Source organism: Rattus norvegicus, chromosome 10, assembly GCF_036323735.1.
Source record: "Rattus norvegicus strain BN/NHsdMcwi chromosome 10, GRCr8, whole genome shotgun sequence".
NCBI classification, from domain to species: Eukaryota; Metazoa; Chordata; class Mammalia; order Rodentia; family Muridae; genus Rattus; species Rattus norvegicus.
The window spans coordinates 5,058,552-5,077,558 of record NC_086028.1 but is presented as its reverse complement, the minus strand read 5'-3'; the positions used below and the strand labels follow the sequence as shown (position 1 = coordinate 5,077,558).

The window sequence follows — 19,007 nt, the reverse complement described above, 5'->3', positions numbered from 1 at the left end:
ACCTGAACGTGACAGAACATGTTTCATTAATAGATAACACTCTTCCTATCAAAACTCACAAGAGATAGATATGCCAAAATGTACATGGTGACCCACACTGGTAACTCCAGCACTCAAGGCAAGAGGAAAACCAGCAGTTTGAAGCTAGCCCGGACTATATTGTGAGATCCTACCTCACAACAAAAAAGAAATAAAGTTATATACCCCTTTATGCAGTGTTTGGAAGGGAGAGCCTCCAGACAGCCTTTTACAATTTTTAAACTTCCATGTAACAGAAAACAGGAAGGACTTCAGCGTTCACATGGAGGCTGTGTCTGCCAATTATCTGATGAGTGCTCTCCAACAGAAGACAGCAAAGCACTCGGAATGCGTGTAGACTACTGGGCCTATCATTCTATCAAGCAGCAAAGGCCTGACTTCTAGGGCCAAGTAGAGGTGCAGCTTTCCTTCAGAAGAACTGCGAGAGCTCAGCGTGTCCTGGAAGCCTTACAGAGTGACACTGGTCAATGGACGCTCTCTGAAGTTTGGGGTGATGCTGTAGTCCCCTAGAATGCTCTCAAACCTTCTATTTACTTTTGGTCATGCTTTGGTTTTGGAGACAGGCCGCTTTCTATAGCTTTGGCTAGCCTGGAACATATGTAAACCAGGCTGGCCTCAAATAAAGATCCAAATGCCTCTGCCTCTTGAGTATTCATTCAGATTAAAGCTTTGTACCACCATACTCACCCCACACCTTTAGTAAAAGAAAATTTTAGTTATTTTTGTTCAAGTTAACGTTTTTCTGTATAGCCCTGGCCATCCTGGAGCATTTGTGTACCAGGCTGGCCAAAAACCTCAAGAGATCTGCCTGCTTCTGCTTCCCAAGTACTGGGATTAAAGTTGTGTGCCAACACCACCCACCACATACATTTCATTTTATTTATTTTTTTAAGATCAAAATACTGGATTTGTTTGTTTGTAGACAGGGTTTTTCTGTGTAGCCTTGGCTGTCCTGGAACTAGCTCTGTAGATCAGGCTGTCCTCAAACTCAGAGATCCAACTGCTTCTTCATTCTGAGTCCTGGGATTAAAGGCCAAGTCATGGACACGGTTTTTATTATTATTATTATTATTTTTATGTTTAAAAAAGTAGCTAGGACACAGGATATCTATAAACTGCTTCCAAAAAGAAGTTCTTTGAATTTAGGAATAGTGGCTGCCATCATTAATCTCAGCACCCAGAGGGTTAAGGTCATCCTGGGTTTCCCAGAGAGTTCTAGACCAGCTTAAGATTCAATGTAAGACTCTTGTCTCGGAAAACAGCTCCCCCCCAACCCCGACCCCAAAAAAGGTCGTTGTCCTGAAAGCACGGTGCTAGTTAGAGTTCCCCAGAAGTGGTGGTGTTCTTCTGGGGGTGACATTGGAGTATCCTCGTGGAACATGTTAGAACACCCCCAGAGGCGGTGGTGTTCTTCTGGGGGTGACATTGGAGCATCCCCTGGCCCAGAGTTAGGCGGAGGTGTCTGTAGCTTGCAGTGTCCTCTGAGTAGGGCATAGACTGCTGGTTTGGGGGACTGGCTCTAAGAGCTCTCTATGCAAGAAGGAGGTGGTCTGCACCCCAGCCTTCTCTCCTCCCACTTTTGATGAGGAGAGGTGAGACCAGAGCAAAAAGAGACTAGGCATAGACAGGCTGTTCTGTGGGCAGAAGGCAGGACTCTTCCCAAGATTTTAGTCCTCTATGACTGCAGTGGGGCACAGTCAGTGCATATAGTTAGCAGGGATGTAGACAGCATACAAGCAGCGTCTTCCAATGCTTGCAGCCCTCACACCTCAGAAGCAGCCATGTCAACACCTTAGTGTTCTTTCTCAGCACATCTCCACTTTGTGCACAGAATTTGCATTTTCCACAGCGCACATACAACTTTCACTAAAAATAGCAGTAACAGGTGAATGTGAAAACAGTCTTATTACATGTGATCCCACAGTGGTTTCATTTCCTCTTCTGTGAGCCTTTGGACTTGATAGTTGATAGTCATGAACCACTTTCAGCTCTTAGACACTGCCTCGTGACCCCCACAGTCCTCACTCAGATGACTGCTTCCTGCTGGGCCGGCACTGATCTCTGTCACCATCTGTCTCCTTTTACTTATTTTTATACGGGCAGTGAATAGTCACATTCTACCTTCTGGGTAAGCTTCTGGTAATGCTCTCTGGACCAGCTAAGAACTTGTGCCCATTTTTAGGAAGTGAGGAAAATCTCACTGTAAAGCAGCAGACTCTGATTTAAACTCTGTTTAACAGACATGGACAGTCTTCTGCTCTTTAGTATCAAGGGACAAAGGAGGGCTGCAGGGACCTAAAGTTTTCACTTTTTTGTTTGTTGGTTTTGTTTTGTGACCCAGGGTTTCACTTTATAATTCCTGCTAGCTTTCAACTCAAAGAGCTCCACCTGCCTCTGCCTCCCAAGCTGGAATTAAAGGTGTTTGTCACCACACCTGGCCTGCACCCAGCCTTTTACTCTACAAGGCAGCTGCAGAAGGGATGCTGGCCATGGACGTTCCTGTGGTGTGCCTGCCCGGCAGGTGTCTGTCCTAGCATACTGATACTCATCAGTCTACTTGCTCCCAAAGTCCTGCAAAGGCTCTAACTTTAATACCATTACAGTGCATGCCCAGCTGTGTCACACACAGCTGGGATTGCTGGTGTTAGTGTCCACGATTTCTCATTATATGGCAGTTTAAATATGTCTTGGAAAGAAGAGAGTTCGTTGTGGCAGAGCCAGCCGTGGAGTGGATCGAGTCACTCTGTTTTTAGTGTGTGAGCTGACAAGCCCCTGCTACCTACCACAGGAAGTACTCTAGCTCACAGTCTCTGAGATAAAGGGCAAAAACAGAGACAATGAGTGACTCAACATAGTCTAAGGAAACCCTCTGGCAGAGAAGCCAGAGAAGCACCGCAGTGCTGCAGTGACCTTTAAGTGCCAAGGACCAGTCCTCCTGAAAGGACCCTGCATTTCCCACACACCCACAAGGGGTGTGAGCGGTTCCCACGTAGATCTCTTCTGTACCCAAAGGGAAGCTATCTGTGAGTGACAAGGGAGGCAGCATCCAGCTTGTCTGGCTTTAGAGTAAAGAGTTCATTTCCTTGTTTATGGAAATGTTTGGGTCTATACTCATAACCAAACCCAACCCCCCTTGCTAATGTCCCATCCCTGTTTGCTGGAGTTTTTAGGACAGCTGGGTGACAGACTGTATACATGCAGAGATAGGTCTCTACGAATGGAGCAGAGGTTAGGGAATGCCAGTGCCCCTCGAGTGAGAGGGACACATGGGTAACAGCAGGATTCACCCCACACAAACGTGAGGACTTTCCTGTCAATCATCCTTATAGGTTCACACAGGCTGTCTAGTTCCCAGGGATGTACTTGGTAGGTTGAGGTGAAGGCTTGCCTGGTCTACATAATGAGTTCTAGAATAGCCAGAGCTACATAGTGAGGCCCTATCTCAAAAAACAAAAACAAATAATAAATATAACATATGACATTCCAACACTAAAGCTCTTCCACTCTGTATCTCTAATGGCACTATTTTAACAATAGCTTAGAACATAATGAATGATTTACAATGGAAGCTCATTTCATCTTCAGCCCTTAACAGGAGCCCTACCTACACAATATTGAAAACAAAACCCCAGCCTTACCTATTGCAGGGAAAAAACAAAACGGTAGGAAGACGGTCAACCATGAATTCCCAAGGAAGATCATTCTGAGACACATCGATCCTGAGAGAGGCAAAGGGAAAATGACTGGTAAGCAGTGACTGGCCTGATGTGAGAGTGATCTGGCTGCAATATCTGTCACCCCATTGATTCGGCTGATCTGGCTAGCTAGGCAAGTATCCCCTTCCTCTCTCAGCGCTCCATGTGCGTTCCTCCCAAAGCTGTGTGCTTGGTCGAAAAGGGCGAGCTTCCCTGAATAGAGGAGGAGCAGTCTTCAAGGGTATATGAGTAGCTGCACTCCCCAGCTAGAACCTCCAGGCAAGCTCTAGAAGTGATTGGCCAAACAAGCCCAAAACCTAAAGAACTTGGGAGTGTTTCTATGGCCCAGACTAGAACCAGCCTTAGTGCAGGTGCAAGTTAGGCACCTACACTTTAAGAACATGTCACCGTGTACCCTGGGTAACAGAAGATTCTGAAGCTAAGAATCAATTCCCCAATTACCTCAATGAAAGAGTCCTTCATGTCCTCATCAGGACCTGGTGAGTATTTAGTCTGTGCATTCGTTCTAGCAAAGGAAAGCTACTGAGCACAGCACACAACAGGTCTCTTTGACTGTATAGTCAATAAATCCAGATGAAGGCCAAGATCAATGTGCTGTCTTAACAAAGTGCCAATTCTCCCCTCCGCTCTTCCCACCACGGGGCCTTGCTGCTGCAGCATCTCTAGTGCCAGAATTACTGGCATGTGCCACCAAGGACAGGAGATTAATTTACCTATGTAAAAATGGTGTCTGTTAAGCCACCCACCCTGTGATTAATTACTAGGAGAACACAGTACAACTGCCCTGGTGAATGAACTCCCTCCAGCAGCAGGCACTGGGCTGGGCAGATGATGAGGATCACATGTGCTGACCCCACAGAGGGCTGATGGCATCCTTTAAGGGGGCGATATTCATGATCAGTGCACAAGGAAGATGAAGATGCTGGACCTATTAATTTGACAGGGTTTTTCAAAAGGTGTAAGTGGTATGGGATGATCAGGCAGTATAAACCAGTGTTATGTATTTGCCCAAACTGCCACATGGCCAAGGAATGTGGATGAGGTGTGTGATGGTTTGTGTATGCTTCGACTGGGGCATGGCACCATTAGTTGTGGCACTGTGGGCGTGGGCTTTAAGACCCCCATCCAAGCTGCCTGGGAGCCAGTCTTCCAGCAGCTTCCAGATGAAGATGTAGAACTCAGCTCTGCCTGCACCATGCCTGCCTGGACGCTGCCATGCTCCTGCCTTGATGATAATGGACTGAACCTCTGAACCTGTAAGCCAGCCCCAATTAAATACTGTCCTTTATAAGGTCATGGTGTCTGTTCACAGCAGTAAAACCCTAACTAAGACAAGGTGGTAGAGTGCTTGCTTAGCATAATTTATAGCGACGCCCTCCTTAAAGCAGGCATGGTGGCACACACCTATAATTTCAGCACTTGACAAAACCAAGAGGACTGCAAGTTCAAGGTCATCTTTGTCTTCATAGTTATTTGGAGGCCAGCCTGAGATCCAGGATACTTTCATAAAGACATACAGAAAACTCTAAAATTGGCACAACCAAATGCAAGCTTTTTCTTCACATTTTTTTTTTAAAGTATAGAATAGTGTTTCTTTAGGGCATGAGGGGGGAGTAGAGAGAGAGAGAGAGAGGGAGGGAGGGAGAGGGAGGGAGAGAGAGAGAGAGAGAGAGAGAGAGAGAGAGAGAGAGAGAGAGAGCAAGAGCGAGCTAGAGAGTGAGAGGAGTAGAGGCTGGCCATGAGCACGTGGAGAGGGAGGGGGAAGGGGGAACAAGTGGGAGAAAGAAGGAGAGGGCAAGAGCAAGAGAGCAAGCCCTCCACATCTTTTAACAAAATGGCATGTCTTGCCTTTGCCAAGTGGTACTGGCCACCATCCTTTATAGTTGAATGTGTTTTCCCTCCAAATGTGTACCTCAATGAAGAGTCCACTGTGAAGTGAGAGCCTTTAAAACCCACAGGGACTGCAAGGCTGCTCCCCAGGATCCTCTCAGTGTGGCTTATGAGCTGACACAGCAGGAGTCACATAGCTCCTACTCTACCCTTCTCCATTCATTCAGGGAAGTACTGATATAGGGAGGGACAGAAATGTCCCCTATGCCAACATCACTGATACAGGCATTTCCTGTTGCTGTATCAGAGATCTGCCTGCCTCTGTCTCCCTCGTGCTAGGACTAAAGGCATGTGGTACCATCTGCACATTTATGCAGAGTTTAGATTAAGGCAGGGCATTGTGTATGCCAGACAGCACTCTATGCCCTCACACTACCACAGCTCCAGCCCCCTTTAAATGCGGTGAGTCTACAGTATCAACACTGAGTCTGAGTACCAGCCCCGAATTTACATGTTGCACAACTCTGGACAAGTTGCCTAAGATTTCTGTGCCTTTAATCAAAAGAAAGCAACGGACTCAGCAGTTTCACTCGCCTAGCGTTCTGAGGTTAAGTATATGCACGTGACGATCTCTTAGCACAGTCACTTCTCCAAAGTGCCCCTAGTCATTGCTAAGAATAAGTAGCAGGCAGCAAGTGACATATAAATACACACGCTCACGACTACCTTTTAAAGATTCTTTTATAAGTTATGGCTGAGGATACAGCTAAGCATGAGTTCCTAGGTTTAATCCTGCCACTAGGAAAGAAAGAAGCAAGCAGTCAAGCAAGCAAGCACTCACATCAAGCACGTGGTCTTCACCACACATACTTCTAGTGGATATGAATCACCTTTTATTATCTTTTCATTGGAAAGATTTTATCTCTATCTTCTGCTCTTTCCCCACGGTCTGGTCTAACTGTTCACTTAATGATCTGGATGTAAGGGCTTGGTAAAGTGCTTATTAGATAAGCTACTGCTCATGGTGCTGACCAGACTGAAGCCTTCTGTAGACGCAGTCCTGCAGGACACAGAAGCCAAGCTGCAAAGGAAGTGGAAGGTCACAGGACCTAAGAGCCATCAGGCAGCTAGGAAGGAAAAGGCACAGCTTGCACGCACAAGACAAGATGTGGCCCACAGGCATGTCAGTGGCATGACTATTTCCTGACTGGATTTGAGGCCTGCTCCATAACTCAAAGTCCATCAAAACTCATCAAAGACCATGGCCATGGAGGTCAAAGGCCCTAGTGGAGAGCTTACTAGTGTTGTCTGACTGAATGTACAAACGCTGTGTGTGTGAATACTCCTGCTTACTCCACAGGCAGATGCTGCTCTCAGCTTTTATTAGAGAAGCTTCTCTCTGTAGCCAACGGTGCAGAGTGAAGGAACTCGGGGAGATGGAAACGTTTAAGAACTGATGACTGGGGGAGGGATCTGAAATGCTCTACTCTGAGCATGACATAGCCATTGCATTCATGAACTCACAGCATTTACTCAGGAACAGGGGAAGGGCTCACGATCTGCCCCCCTGGAGAGTCACCCCCTACTGACAGATGTTGAGGGAGGGGAAGCACTCATCTCCAATAGTTCAGCCACTGGTATGTTCCCTAGCTCTAGAGTATAGCTTCACATGCATAGGTGTGTGAGTGATGCTGATTACAACAGCGTACGACATGAATCAGGAGGCGAGCGACTTACAGTGAGAAGGTTAAAAGGCACAGGCGTGGAAAAGGTGTGCACGCAGTGTACTCAGGATGCAGCAGAGGTGCATGTATAAAACTGCTGAGGAGCTGGGTATGATGGTACAGACTTTCACTCACAGCACACAAGAATCAGAGGGAGGTGGATCTGAGTTCAAGGTCAGTGTGGTTTTACATAGTGAGTTCCAGGCCAGCCAGGACTACATAGTAGATAGACCCCGTCTCAAAACAAAACAAAACAAAGCAAACATCTCCCACCTACCCAACTGCCAAAGAATATGTGTAATGAAACTGGTGTTTGAAGGCAGGCATGGTGGCTTGCACCTGTAACCCGAGCACTTGGTAGACTGAGGCAGAAGGACTGCTAAGAGTTGAAGGTCACCCTGGGCTGCACAGTAAGCTCAAGCCAACCTGAACCAGAGGGAGAGTGTGCCTCAAAACAAAGGATTTAAAATGTGTTTAACAAAAGCCCACACAAAGCAACCATGGTCATAACTGGACACATGGTTATTAACCAAGTCTCCCTCTTGATTTCACCAAGGAATCCCAGGGCTGGATTGCAATCCTGGGAAAGCCCTTTCCCAAGACGTCTCAGCAGCAGACCTTGACCTGTTTTCTCTGTATTCCAGACAGCAATAAGCATTTTTACGATCATTATTGTCCAGCTTACCTAGCCTGGGCTAGCTGGCAGAGAGGATTAAGAGCAGCACAGCCCGTGACGCTCAAGACTGGTGTGCTTACCTGGCCACAGTAAATGTGTCTTCTGGCAGAAGCCGAGCTAGCTGGATGAAGATGTGATTGAGAGATGGGCAAAAGCCACACCACTGTGTGTAATAGAGCAGCAGAACGTCCTGTGGGAAGGGGAGACAATAGTTACTCACAGCTGCTTCCTGCTGTGCTGGGAATCTCAAAGATATAGTCAACTTGACTGCTTGTGCAGAAATCATGGTGAGATTTTTATCTTAGTTATAATTGTGTTTTTCTTTATGGTCTTTGGACAACTAGAAAAGCACCATGCAATCTGCTCATGTTGCACCACTAAACTAATCTGCATGTCAAAACCAGACTGTTTCCCCTCAGATAGCCCCGGCTGTAGGAATTAAGAGATAGCAGTGGGCTTGACTTTTGTCCCTCTCTGGCATTCCTAAACCTGTTCCTGTAGTGATCAGGAATGCATGCAGGGAAGGCTGCATGCAGGGAAGGCTGCATGCAGGGAAGGCTGCATGCAGGGAAGGCTGCATGCAGGGAAGGCTGCATGCAGGGAAGGCTGCATGCAGGGAAGGCTGCATGCAGGGAAGGCTGCATGCAGGGAAGGCTGCATGCAGGGAAGGCTGCATGCAGGGAAGGCTGCATGCAGGGAAGGCTGCATGCAGGGAAGGCTGCATGCAGGGAAGGCTGCATGCAGGGAAGGCTGCATGCAGGGAAGGCTGCATGCAGGGAAGGCTGCATGCAGGGAGGGCCTCACGGTGCTCCCATCCTGTACCTGTTTCCGAAGGGTTACTTCCCAGAAGGTGTCAGTTGTCACTTCAGTGATTAAATGCTGAGTTGGAAACTGGGCAGAATCACTTCCAGTGAGATGCCTTTTCAAGGGGCTGTAGAGAACACTGAAGTTTTGAATAAAAGACTCTAAAAGTAAAGAGAAAATGAGGTCAGCTTTGCTCTAGGTACAAGCAGAATAGCTTGCCTATTTTAAATTTCAAATACTTCAAAATTGAAATGATTTTCCATGTCAACATTTTTATTATTGTTTCAAGACAGGGTCTTACTTTATAGTTCTGGCTGATTTAGAACTTGCTATGTAGACCAGGCTGGCCTTGAACTCAGAGATCTACTTGCCTCTTGAGTAATAGGATCAAAGGCCTGTGTCTCTATATTTATGTTTTTTGTTTGTTTTTTAATCATTTCAACTAAGCGGACCCTACCACAAAGGCCCAGGGTACCAAGAGGCCTGACTTTGGCAGCAGTAACTCAAAGGATAGTCCTTTACTAACTAAACAATGTGTGAGTGGGGTGTTCAATACACTGTGAGGATTCAATCCTGCTCTCTTCCACAGGGACTACCGCAGACACGCACCTCGAGAACACACAGTGGCACACAGCACACCCTCTGCAAGTAGCAGCCTTGGATGCTAAGCACTACTACTACAAGCACAGTGCAGTACAATGTGAAGTGTTTAGTGCTCATTAATCTGAGACCAAAGGGCTTTTTGTTTCCTTTATTAAAGTTCTTCAAGTTTCCTTTTTAAAAAAGCTAACAAAAACAAACAATTATACATGGTGGGAAATATATAAATAAACCTCTAAGTAATCAAAGTCCTAACTTACGCCAACAGTCTCACCCTTTCCACCAATGCCACATCTCAGAGCCCTCTGCCTCAGCGAGGCAGCACTAGTCTATAAACTTCCTTCTCGCTTCCAACTCCCTCCAATGGAGGTCTTGACAGAGTGACTCGCTCTGTAGAAGCAGGAGGTAGGAGAGTGCCATGAACACTAAAGACACACCTTTATCATAGCTCAGCAACGCTTTGTGGGCTACAGTTTTGGACTGTGAAACCATGATTTCCCAGTATGAATGAAGCCTAAATTCTGAACCACTCCCAAATCTGCTACAAAATACAGAACAGAGAAAATAGCTGAGCCAGAGTTGATACAAAAGATGAAATGAAACCTGAAGAGGGCTTCTTTCAGAAAACCTGGAAATTCAAAGTAGTGTTATGAGCTTCTCTGAGCTGAGTATTACTCACAGAATCCAGAGAACCCAATCACCACTTGCTTTAGAACTTACATGTTCATTTGGGTGTGGTGGTGCACACGCGCACACCTTTAATTCTAGTGCTTGGGAGGCAGAGGCAGGAGGATCTCTGAGTCTGAGGCCAGCTTGGTCTACACTGTGAGTTCTAGGACAGCCAAAGCTATGTAGACAAACCCTGTTTCAAAGGAGGGCAAAAGCTAAATAACAGTAACAAAGAAACATAGCTGGGAGCTGAGGAGAGATGGCTGCTCTCTCAGAGGACCTGGGTTCAGTTTTCAGCATCCACAAGGTAGCTCACAATTGCTTGTTCCAGGAGATTCAATACCTCTTCTGGCTTCTCTGGGTACCACACATACATACAGGCAAAATATCATATACATAAAAAAATAACAAAAACTTAAACCACATGCTTGGGGAGATGGAGAAATGGCTTAAGAGCACTGACTGCTTTTCCAGAGGACCCAGGTCTGATTCCTAACACCCACATAGTGGCTCAGAGCCTCCTGTGGCTTCAGACTCAGGGGATCTGACATTCTCTTACGGCTTCTGCAGGTACAGCACACATGTGGTATACAGACATACATGCAGCAAAACATTCATGCACATAAAAAAATAAACATCAAAATAAAATACACGTTTGTTTCACTTTAAGAAAGACGAATATCCCAACATATCATAAATTGGGAGTGACTGACTGTACTCCATAAAGTGTCTGACCACAGGTCTGCGTTGAGCATCAAAGAGCTCTTGTGATTATAAAATAACCAACATTTCGTGAGTCCTTTATAAAGGTGGCTAATGGGAATGCTCCACAAGAACAGATGAAAGGACTAGTACTTAAGGAGCTGTGCTCGCACTGCCTTCAGTCTCTAAACTTAGAACTCAAGGTCCTCTCACTACTGCACTCCTCCCTCCTCCACTTGGCAAGCATGGGCTCTTCCTGCTTCTCCAGTGACGCTGAACTAATGAGGCTTTTGAATTTAGTTTCTTGTGCTGCATGTCAGGAATTTCGGCAAAGTCCGGGAACAGCATGAGTCCCTTTGCTGCTGCCAAGCCCTGGGAGTCAGCTCTGGGCTGCTTTCCCACAGTGCAAAGGCTTAGGTCACCTCACGTGCTTGCTACTGCAACCTGCTCTCAACACTCGTGCATGGCCATGTAGCACTGGGGGTTAAGATGGGCGTCTTCAACATGCTATAAAAGTCCAGCACAACAACTGGGGCCTGGCGGCCCTGAGACTCGTACATTCACCCCGTGGAACAGGAGTGAGCAAGACAATCTAGGTTCAACTGTGGCTGTTACTGGCCCTGCTTGTCAGCCCCCGCACGTCCCACTTGAAAGGCTCTCACCACTTGTCTGGCATGGGAACCAGGTTCCTCGTGATTAATATTTGCTCAGCTTTAGAAATGTGACAGAGGTTGCCAGTCTTAGACTCTTAGCCCCTACAAGTTAGCTGACAAACTGAACCAAAATCTGACAGACAGAAGCTTCTGCTCTATTTCCTGGACAAACTAGTTTCTTTTCAAACTGACCAACCAACAGATAAAGACAATTTTTGATCAGTTGTCTAAAGACTGAAAATGAGCTATGAAGCTGGCGTCATCCCCATGATCAGGAATAAGACCATCAATGCAAATTACAGCTCTTAAGCTAACAAGCGCTTACTATGCGGAGGGAGCAAACCACCTACAGTACCTAGAGTGAGCTTCACGAGGGCTTGTTTGGGGTCCAGGATATAGTGAGATTCTTCTTTCACATCGACAATTGTGGCAAACTCCTTCACAGGAGCAGAGCTTGGGGCACCCAATCTCTCTGCATATAACCAAAATAAATTGGAATCCAAAAGGTAGATGTTCAGGGTCTTGTTGGTTCTGCAGCTCAGGCCCGTGAAGGCTGTGCTAGAGAGGCCCACTTCAGGAAAGCGGTACCTGTTCTCCTCAATGTGAGGAATGGAACTCGGGGCAGTGGCCTCACAGCTCTTCTCTAAGGCAGAGAATTCGATGGCTGGGGCTGTGAAGACGTCCTGTGCAGAGCCAGAGAAACTTGCCGTGCCCCGGGATATAGTCCTGCAACATGCAGTGTAGAAGCTGAAAGGACTATAGGAAGTTAAAAAATTGCTGCATTCTATGCTGCCTGACACCACACGATAAAAAGTCTGCTCCTTGAGGTAGAAAGAATCCAGAGCGGCTGCCATCTCGAAGAAGCTGCACTGTGGCACACTCACTGAGCTAGGCCTGGTACCCACTGACTGGTTGACACACAGCTCACAGACATTGTGGGTCCTGGAGAGGGCTGGCCCCTGTGGCAGCACCACTGTGTTACAGCAGGGGGACGCTGCCATCAGCTGAGCATCAGGCAGTGGGGCTTGCAGCTCTGGTGCCAGGGACTGGAACACGGGTGCTTCTGCCCGCCGCAGGTGCTGAAGGAGGCGCTCCACCACCTGGTCCCCGCGACAGTTACTGTACTCCAAGGCCACTTCGGTGATCTGAAAGACAGGGCAGAACTGGTAAGAGCCCAAGTTTTATGGATGTGGAAAATGGCAGCTGTGCTGCCTGTATGGCATCCCCAAGTCACCGGCAGGAGAAAAGTAGGCACACCAAACTTTGGTTGTTTTGTTTTTAGTTATTTGAGACAGGGTTTCTCTACAGACTGGTCTCAGATTTACAGAGCTCCACCAGTCTCTGCCTCCCAAGTGCTGGGATTAAAGGCATGCACTACCATTGCCCAGCTCACACCACACTCTTACTACAGGGGTCTGACTTTTTTTACATGCCCCCTCTACCAGCGAGCAATGAACCACTGCTCTGAGTCAGAAGGTCCTGAGGTACCTGCCAATCACAGACAGATAAAGTCCAGCGGGCAAAACTGCTCAGCTCAGGAATGTATCCAGACAGAAGGGAACGGAACCCTCTTGCCTCCCAGGTGAGCATACTTTCTTCATACCTTTAATATTCTCCTATGCTGTCATTTTTCTCCAATCTTCAGTAATTCTGAAAACTTCCCAAATACATGTGGAGAGTTAAGTAAATTTACAGCTTATATTCTCCCAGGTACTCCCATGCCACACAGGAGATTAGCACACCAGCCTATTCCCAACAGTCCACGCTCATCCTTCCTTCTTTCAGAGCACCGCTCCCCTCCCTGGACCACTGTTGCTAGGTTTCTGGCTACACACTATAAACCAGCTAGTCCTCGGTTTCTGCTCAGTCTCCTCAGGCCACACCTCCTCCTTTCTCTTAACACCTGATTTCTACACTGATGACTGTGGTTCTTAAGACCCCGCTCAGGTAACGGCAGCCCTGCTCTGAATGTAAGTGAACTAACTAACTAACTAGCTTCTGCAATGTTAGCCACTCCCATGGCCTCAAAGGTTTCTGCTGGAACGACTGCCCCCTTTCCTTACAGGTTATGGATCTTCACATGTGAACATACGGCATTTCTGAGAAACGTACACAGTGTCCTTTCCTGAAGAGAGTAACTACTTTACTCTCAAGTTTAAGGTCATCTTCAGCTACTTAGTAAGAGTTCAAAGCCAGTCTGGGCTTTGTGAGACTGTCTCAAACAAAAAAGTATGTTAGTATGTATGACATTTAATGAATACATTTCCAACTTAGATAACTTCTATAACAGTATTTATGAAAGATTAATTCAAAACGTATTTACAGACATGTGCCAATTCTCAAAGACTGCTTAGAGTAGGAAACAAGTCAGAAGGACTTTGGAGGCTGAGACAAATATTTCCTTTGACTGGCATGTTGCATAATATAGAGCACGATGTCTTAAGAGTGCTCTTAGGGACTCGGGGGGCTGGTGTTTCTGCTGCCAGGACCTACGTGTTCTTTGTGTGCGCTCATGCAGGTGTGGGGTGTGTATTTATGTAGCACATGCGTAATGGCGGCTGCCCACTCCTTGGCTTGGTGTAGCCAACACCCGTCACTTCTGGTCTACACAAAGCCTACAACTGCTACAAGCACCCTTGCCTACTATACCCTCAAGAACGTACATTCTTTCAAGCTTCTGCCCAGACTTTGACCCACAATGGCAATGGAAAACAAAGCTACTTGAGGTCCCTCCTTACCCAGTGAGCCTGTGTCCTCTAAGCCTCCCTTGCCTTCTTCTGCCACTTCCTGACCCTGGCCTGGCTGAGTCCAACTGTCCTCTGCCTGAGTTATAAGCAGATTCTTGGTTCTGGACTGGACCATCTTCTGAGAGTAGATGTCAGTTGGTCCCAGGACTCAAGGAACACTGGCCAGACTGACCTGCCACATGGAGGGCAAGTGCTGGTCAGGTGCTGCATAATCCTAAGGGGCCACACCAACCATATGTGGAGTAAAGGTGAGTTGAGAATCCACCTACCTCAGAGCAGCCCTAGGAGCTTAGGGAACAGAGACACAGAAACTGAGATTTAAAAAAGGCCTGTTGGTAGATTCTAGAAACAGAATGTGTAGGGAGATGCTCATCTGAGAACATGAGGCTGGAAACAAAGCCTCCCTTTGGTGCAAACTCAACCTCAGCCCTCTGAAGTAAGGGACTAGACTCTGGCCAACACTACGCTGCCACCCTGCATGCCCAAGTCAAAGAAGACAAGGTCTCAAAAGTTAGAGTAAAAAAACTACAGCCACAGCTACCACCAAAGCTGGAACCTGAAAAGACCTTGTCGACTCTTGATCTAGATGGCATAGAGGCCTGGGCATGAAAAAGAGATTCTTGGACCATAAAGCATTCATGCGATGCACATTTTCTTAAGAAATGAAGCCTTAAGTTCCACTTCAGTTCAGTGGAAGGAACAGAACTGCTTCACTTCTTTTCTTCCTTTAAAGCCAGGCTGTGCACCCATTAGAAGGATCCCAGTGGGGCTAACAATTGAACCAAATGCTGGCGAATAGCACAGTAAGCCTGGCTGGTGAGAAGAAGTTCTTCCCCAGCCTCCATAGCAGGGCTGAGAAGCCCAGGGATGGCACTGTCTGCTTTGACTGGTCTATGCTACAGTGAGTGATGCAGATGGTAGTCTGGGCCAATTATGGGATCCTTGAAGGAAAGAAAAAATAACTAAAACCCTAGTCAATTCAATTTAGCAATCCCAGGCTCTCTGCTGATTGTTGTTGCTCCCTCTAAGTGTTTCCAAGTGATCCACGTATAAAATAAACTCATGCCTAGAGAGAACGGAGATCCTAGAAAGCAGGGCAAGAGGGAGGGAAGCCGACAGGCATCTGTCTCTGGAAACCTGTCCTTCTGTACAACTATTAAGGTTCAGAGATAAAGGCACACGTCACACACAGTGCAGCTGTGCCTGGCTCGGTCCCCCAAAAGTAGCACTCTGCAGGCTTTACCAGCTTGCCTGAGCTCCCAGCCCCCACTCAACAGGAAGGTCAATGCAATCATCTGAAGAAGAGCGTGGTCTCTGGGGAAGTGAGTTCATTTCTCTTCTCTGCTAGACCAGAGCAGCAAATAGTCAGAGAGGTGGGGAATCCCTGTCCCAGTCAAAGACCACTGAGCCCCACTACTATTCCCAATGGCTACTTGTGATGATGGATTAGTGCCCTTGAACGTGGAAGGAGAGCTATGGCAGGAGTCAGAACCACTAGGACTCTTACCTCATCTAGGAGAGGATGCCTCTCGGCTAAGGGATCGAAAGGTATGAACAGGAAGAGTGCTGGTCCTTTCTTCAGCTCATTGTTCAACAGCAGACTCTTGCCTCCATGGGGTTGTAGCCATCGGAAGAGGGTCTCCTGGTTTTCTGAGGCCCACTTATAGATGTTCTCAGCCGTGAAGTTCATGACTTCCCTGGGGAAGACCTGTCACGGACAAATATAACAGAATAAAGCAGAAGTGTGTTAGACAAGGCCGAGCACAGCACCAGTACTGCACTCCAGAGGCCAGGTCAAGCTGCACTGTGAGGGAGGAAAAGGCATCCAGAGGCCATGACTACTGGCTGTAAAGCCAACACTTAGCCCACCTCTCCACACAGTCTCAACAAGTGGGCAGAAAGCCACTATGGGAGTAAGAGGTGACTTTCATATCACTGGATTCACCTTTTTCCCGCAGAGATAGACTCACCTATCCAGACACACTGCCTGCCTTCAGGTGGCTGTGACGACCTGGAATCACCCCAAGGAGCGTTATAAAGTACCATGTGGTGTTTCGAATAATCTAGATCTATTGTCTATGGTTACACGATGTTATATCTTAATCTTAGCTTGCCAAATTCTGCCCCAGAGGCCAGAGTGAAGCATCCACTAGGCAGAGGCTGCAAAGGCTTTGTTGGCGGTCACCCCAGTAACTAGACAAATTCCTGGCATTGAACAGGGATTCAGCAGATACTAGAACAAATCAGTGAGTGCGCTGAGCTTACACAGGTCCTAGATCGCATTATGTGTAACAGGAAGGAAAGAGACACTTGCCATTTTCACTTCGACTTTTCTGTAATGTAAAAGTATTTTCGAAAGTCCAATGATATAGATCACAAGTTTCAAAAAATTTCCAGAGTGATACTTTGGAAAATTTCACAAAAGGAAGCAAGGGAACGCCAGAATGAAGACCTAAGTGATTTCACATGAATGTGGCTACTGCTTTTTAAGACACTAACCTTCCATTCGCTAAAAGGCACCTGAGGATGAACACCAGAGGCAGGAAGCCTGGGCAGTCTCAGAACTACTGCACAGTCCTCCTCTCCTCCCTTACTCTTCTGCAGTGTCCTGTGCTATAAATACATGTCGGCTAAAATAATGCTGTGAGAAAATGAGAGCCAGCAAGGCAGAGGAAGTGAAGAGCGAGACAAGCACAAGAAGAGTGGGCAGGCCGTGGAGAGGCAGCAATGCTCAGAGGAGGGTGGGGGTGGGGTGGGGTGGGGTAAACATTTCTATTTGGAAAACACAAAAGCACGTTTAACAGATATGAATACCAAGAAGAAAAGCACAACATCTGTGAGCTCTGAGAGTTAGGCAGATGCTAAAATGACTGGCAAGCGAGGGTAACCCCTGGTGAGTTCTCAACCGCACCTAGAAAGACCTATGACCCTGGGTCAGGGGAAGACACCTTCACTGCACCCAAATACCAGCCATCCTGTCAGCAATGAAAACACAACAAGAGGGCTCGGTGGGGAAAGGCACTTGCTGCCAGGCCTGACCCCGGAGTTCCATTCCTAGGACATTTATAGTAGGAGGAAATAAACTCCTGAGATTGTCCTTGGACCAGTGTGTGTGTGTGACAAAATAAATGTAATTAAAAATAAAGTACTTCAGAAAAATACCCCATCAGCAATGACTGTTTAAGGAGCAAGGACGCAGCTGTGAAGCTCAGCGCTCAGAGTAGCTGAGTGGCAGCAGGCCCAGCAAAAAAAACAAAGGAAGTCAGGAAACAAGGGAGACAAGGAGAGCCCAGGCCCTCTGAGGTGAGAAGCTATCAGCTTCTCCCTGTGTCTTGACAATAACTTCAACACTGCACCGCCAGTGCAGGGGACAAGCAGCTTACCCCCTGCATCTCACACAGGAACAAATGAAAGCACTGCCCAGTGGAAGCTCATCTCAGAGACCATGAGCCTAGAGTGCGAGATAGCCAACTGAGCAGCCGCAGTCACTGGAGAAGGGCAACTAGCAAAGCTATTCCAGGATCTAAGAATCTAAGCAAACAGGTTCTAGACAGCACAGTCAAGAGCCCTCTAACACACAGATCTTTCTTTATCTGGGCGAGGCTTTAGAGTGGTCTTACAGGAATTCTCAATTTGCACATAACATCACACGTTCTTTCCTAGGGAGAAGCTCATACATTTTATCCAGTTCTTAATTGAGTCTGTGACCTACATAAGGTTAAGAACCACTGCGCTAATACAAATGTGATTTTAAAATACTTACAAGTGATGTGTTGAAATGTCTATGTAAATACACACTTCCAGAGTGTACTAAGGATACCAGTTTCGCAAGATGTTTATTTGTGATAACCCCAAATCGTACTGTTCCTAGGTAATCTGAAACAGAAAATTTTCCTTTATTAAAGAGAGGGCTCAGGCCTTGAAACAACACAAACCCACTGATCCAGTCCTAATGCGCCGAGCCCTAGAGCAAGGCTGTTGCTAACCTGGCCTGGCCCTGGAAGGAGCAGTTGCAGGAGTTGCACTCTTCAGTCCCAAGTCACTTGGGCCGAGAAGACTGCCACATCTACCTGCAGCTATATGACCTGTCTGCCTTGCCACCCTGTTCCCCTTGCTCCAACAAGCCTACCTCTGGGCCAAGGCACAAGCTGCTGTCTCTGGACATGTCTAGCTCCTTCTCACTTTCCCTGACTACATGCCTCGTATCACGTCCTCGGGGAGGAGAGCTCTGGGGAAATGTTGGAACTTCTTCTTATGTTGATGATACCTGTAAGCACCTACACTGTCTTATTTATTTACTTACATTTTACTTTATCCAAATTCCTCTTAGGAATTTAAGTTCTGATCTATTGCCGGTACCCTAGTTGGATGAAGATGACTCTGAACTTCTGATCCTCTTGCCTCCACCTTCCCAGTACTGGATTAAAGGAATGTGTCCCCACAAGCAGTTTATAGGGTGCTGGGGAGCAAAGCCAGGGTTTTATGCATTCTAGGCAAGCACTCTAGCAACTAAGTGGCACGGCGTGCCACTAACTATATGTGAAATGAGTGAATCTAGCATATACAAACAACTCACACAAATTGACAATAAAAAAAATATGATTAAAATGTTCACATCACAGAAAGGGAATGGTCCTGGATAATCATTACATCAAAAAATACCCAATCTCTCTCTGAGGAGAGCAAATAATACCACTTTCAACCTTCACATTGAGCCTGAAATGTAAGGCATGGGGAATATAGAGTACTAACAACCAGCAGAGCGCCGGAGGCTCTGGCATAACACTAGCGGAAGAAGGTAAAGTTTGAGACCTGACAACAGAAGTTTGTGGACTGCTAGCAACAAA

At 46.9% G+C, this 19,007-nt stretch overlaps 1 protein-coding gene across 4 annotated transcripts in view; it reads right to left on the bottom strand.

Moving 5' to 3' along the window:
- Txndc11 (thioredoxin domain containing 11) overlaps positions 1–19,007 on the bottom strand; it is a 57,495-nt gene that overhangs the window by 2,400 nt on the left and 36,088 nt on the right. For 2 of the 4 annotated variants that reach the window (NM_001127532.1, XM_008767481.4), the window contains 6 exon segments: positions 3,678–3,758; positions 8,066–8,175; positions 8,808–8,950; positions 11,769–12,558; positions 15,668–15,868; positions 17,924–18,036. In NM_001127532.1, coding sequence (NP_001121004.1) covers positions 3,678–3,758; positions 8,066–8,175; positions 8,808–8,950; positions 11,769–12,558; positions 15,668–15,868; positions 17,924–18,036 — 1,438 coding nt within the window. 4 annotated transcript variants of the gene reach the window in all.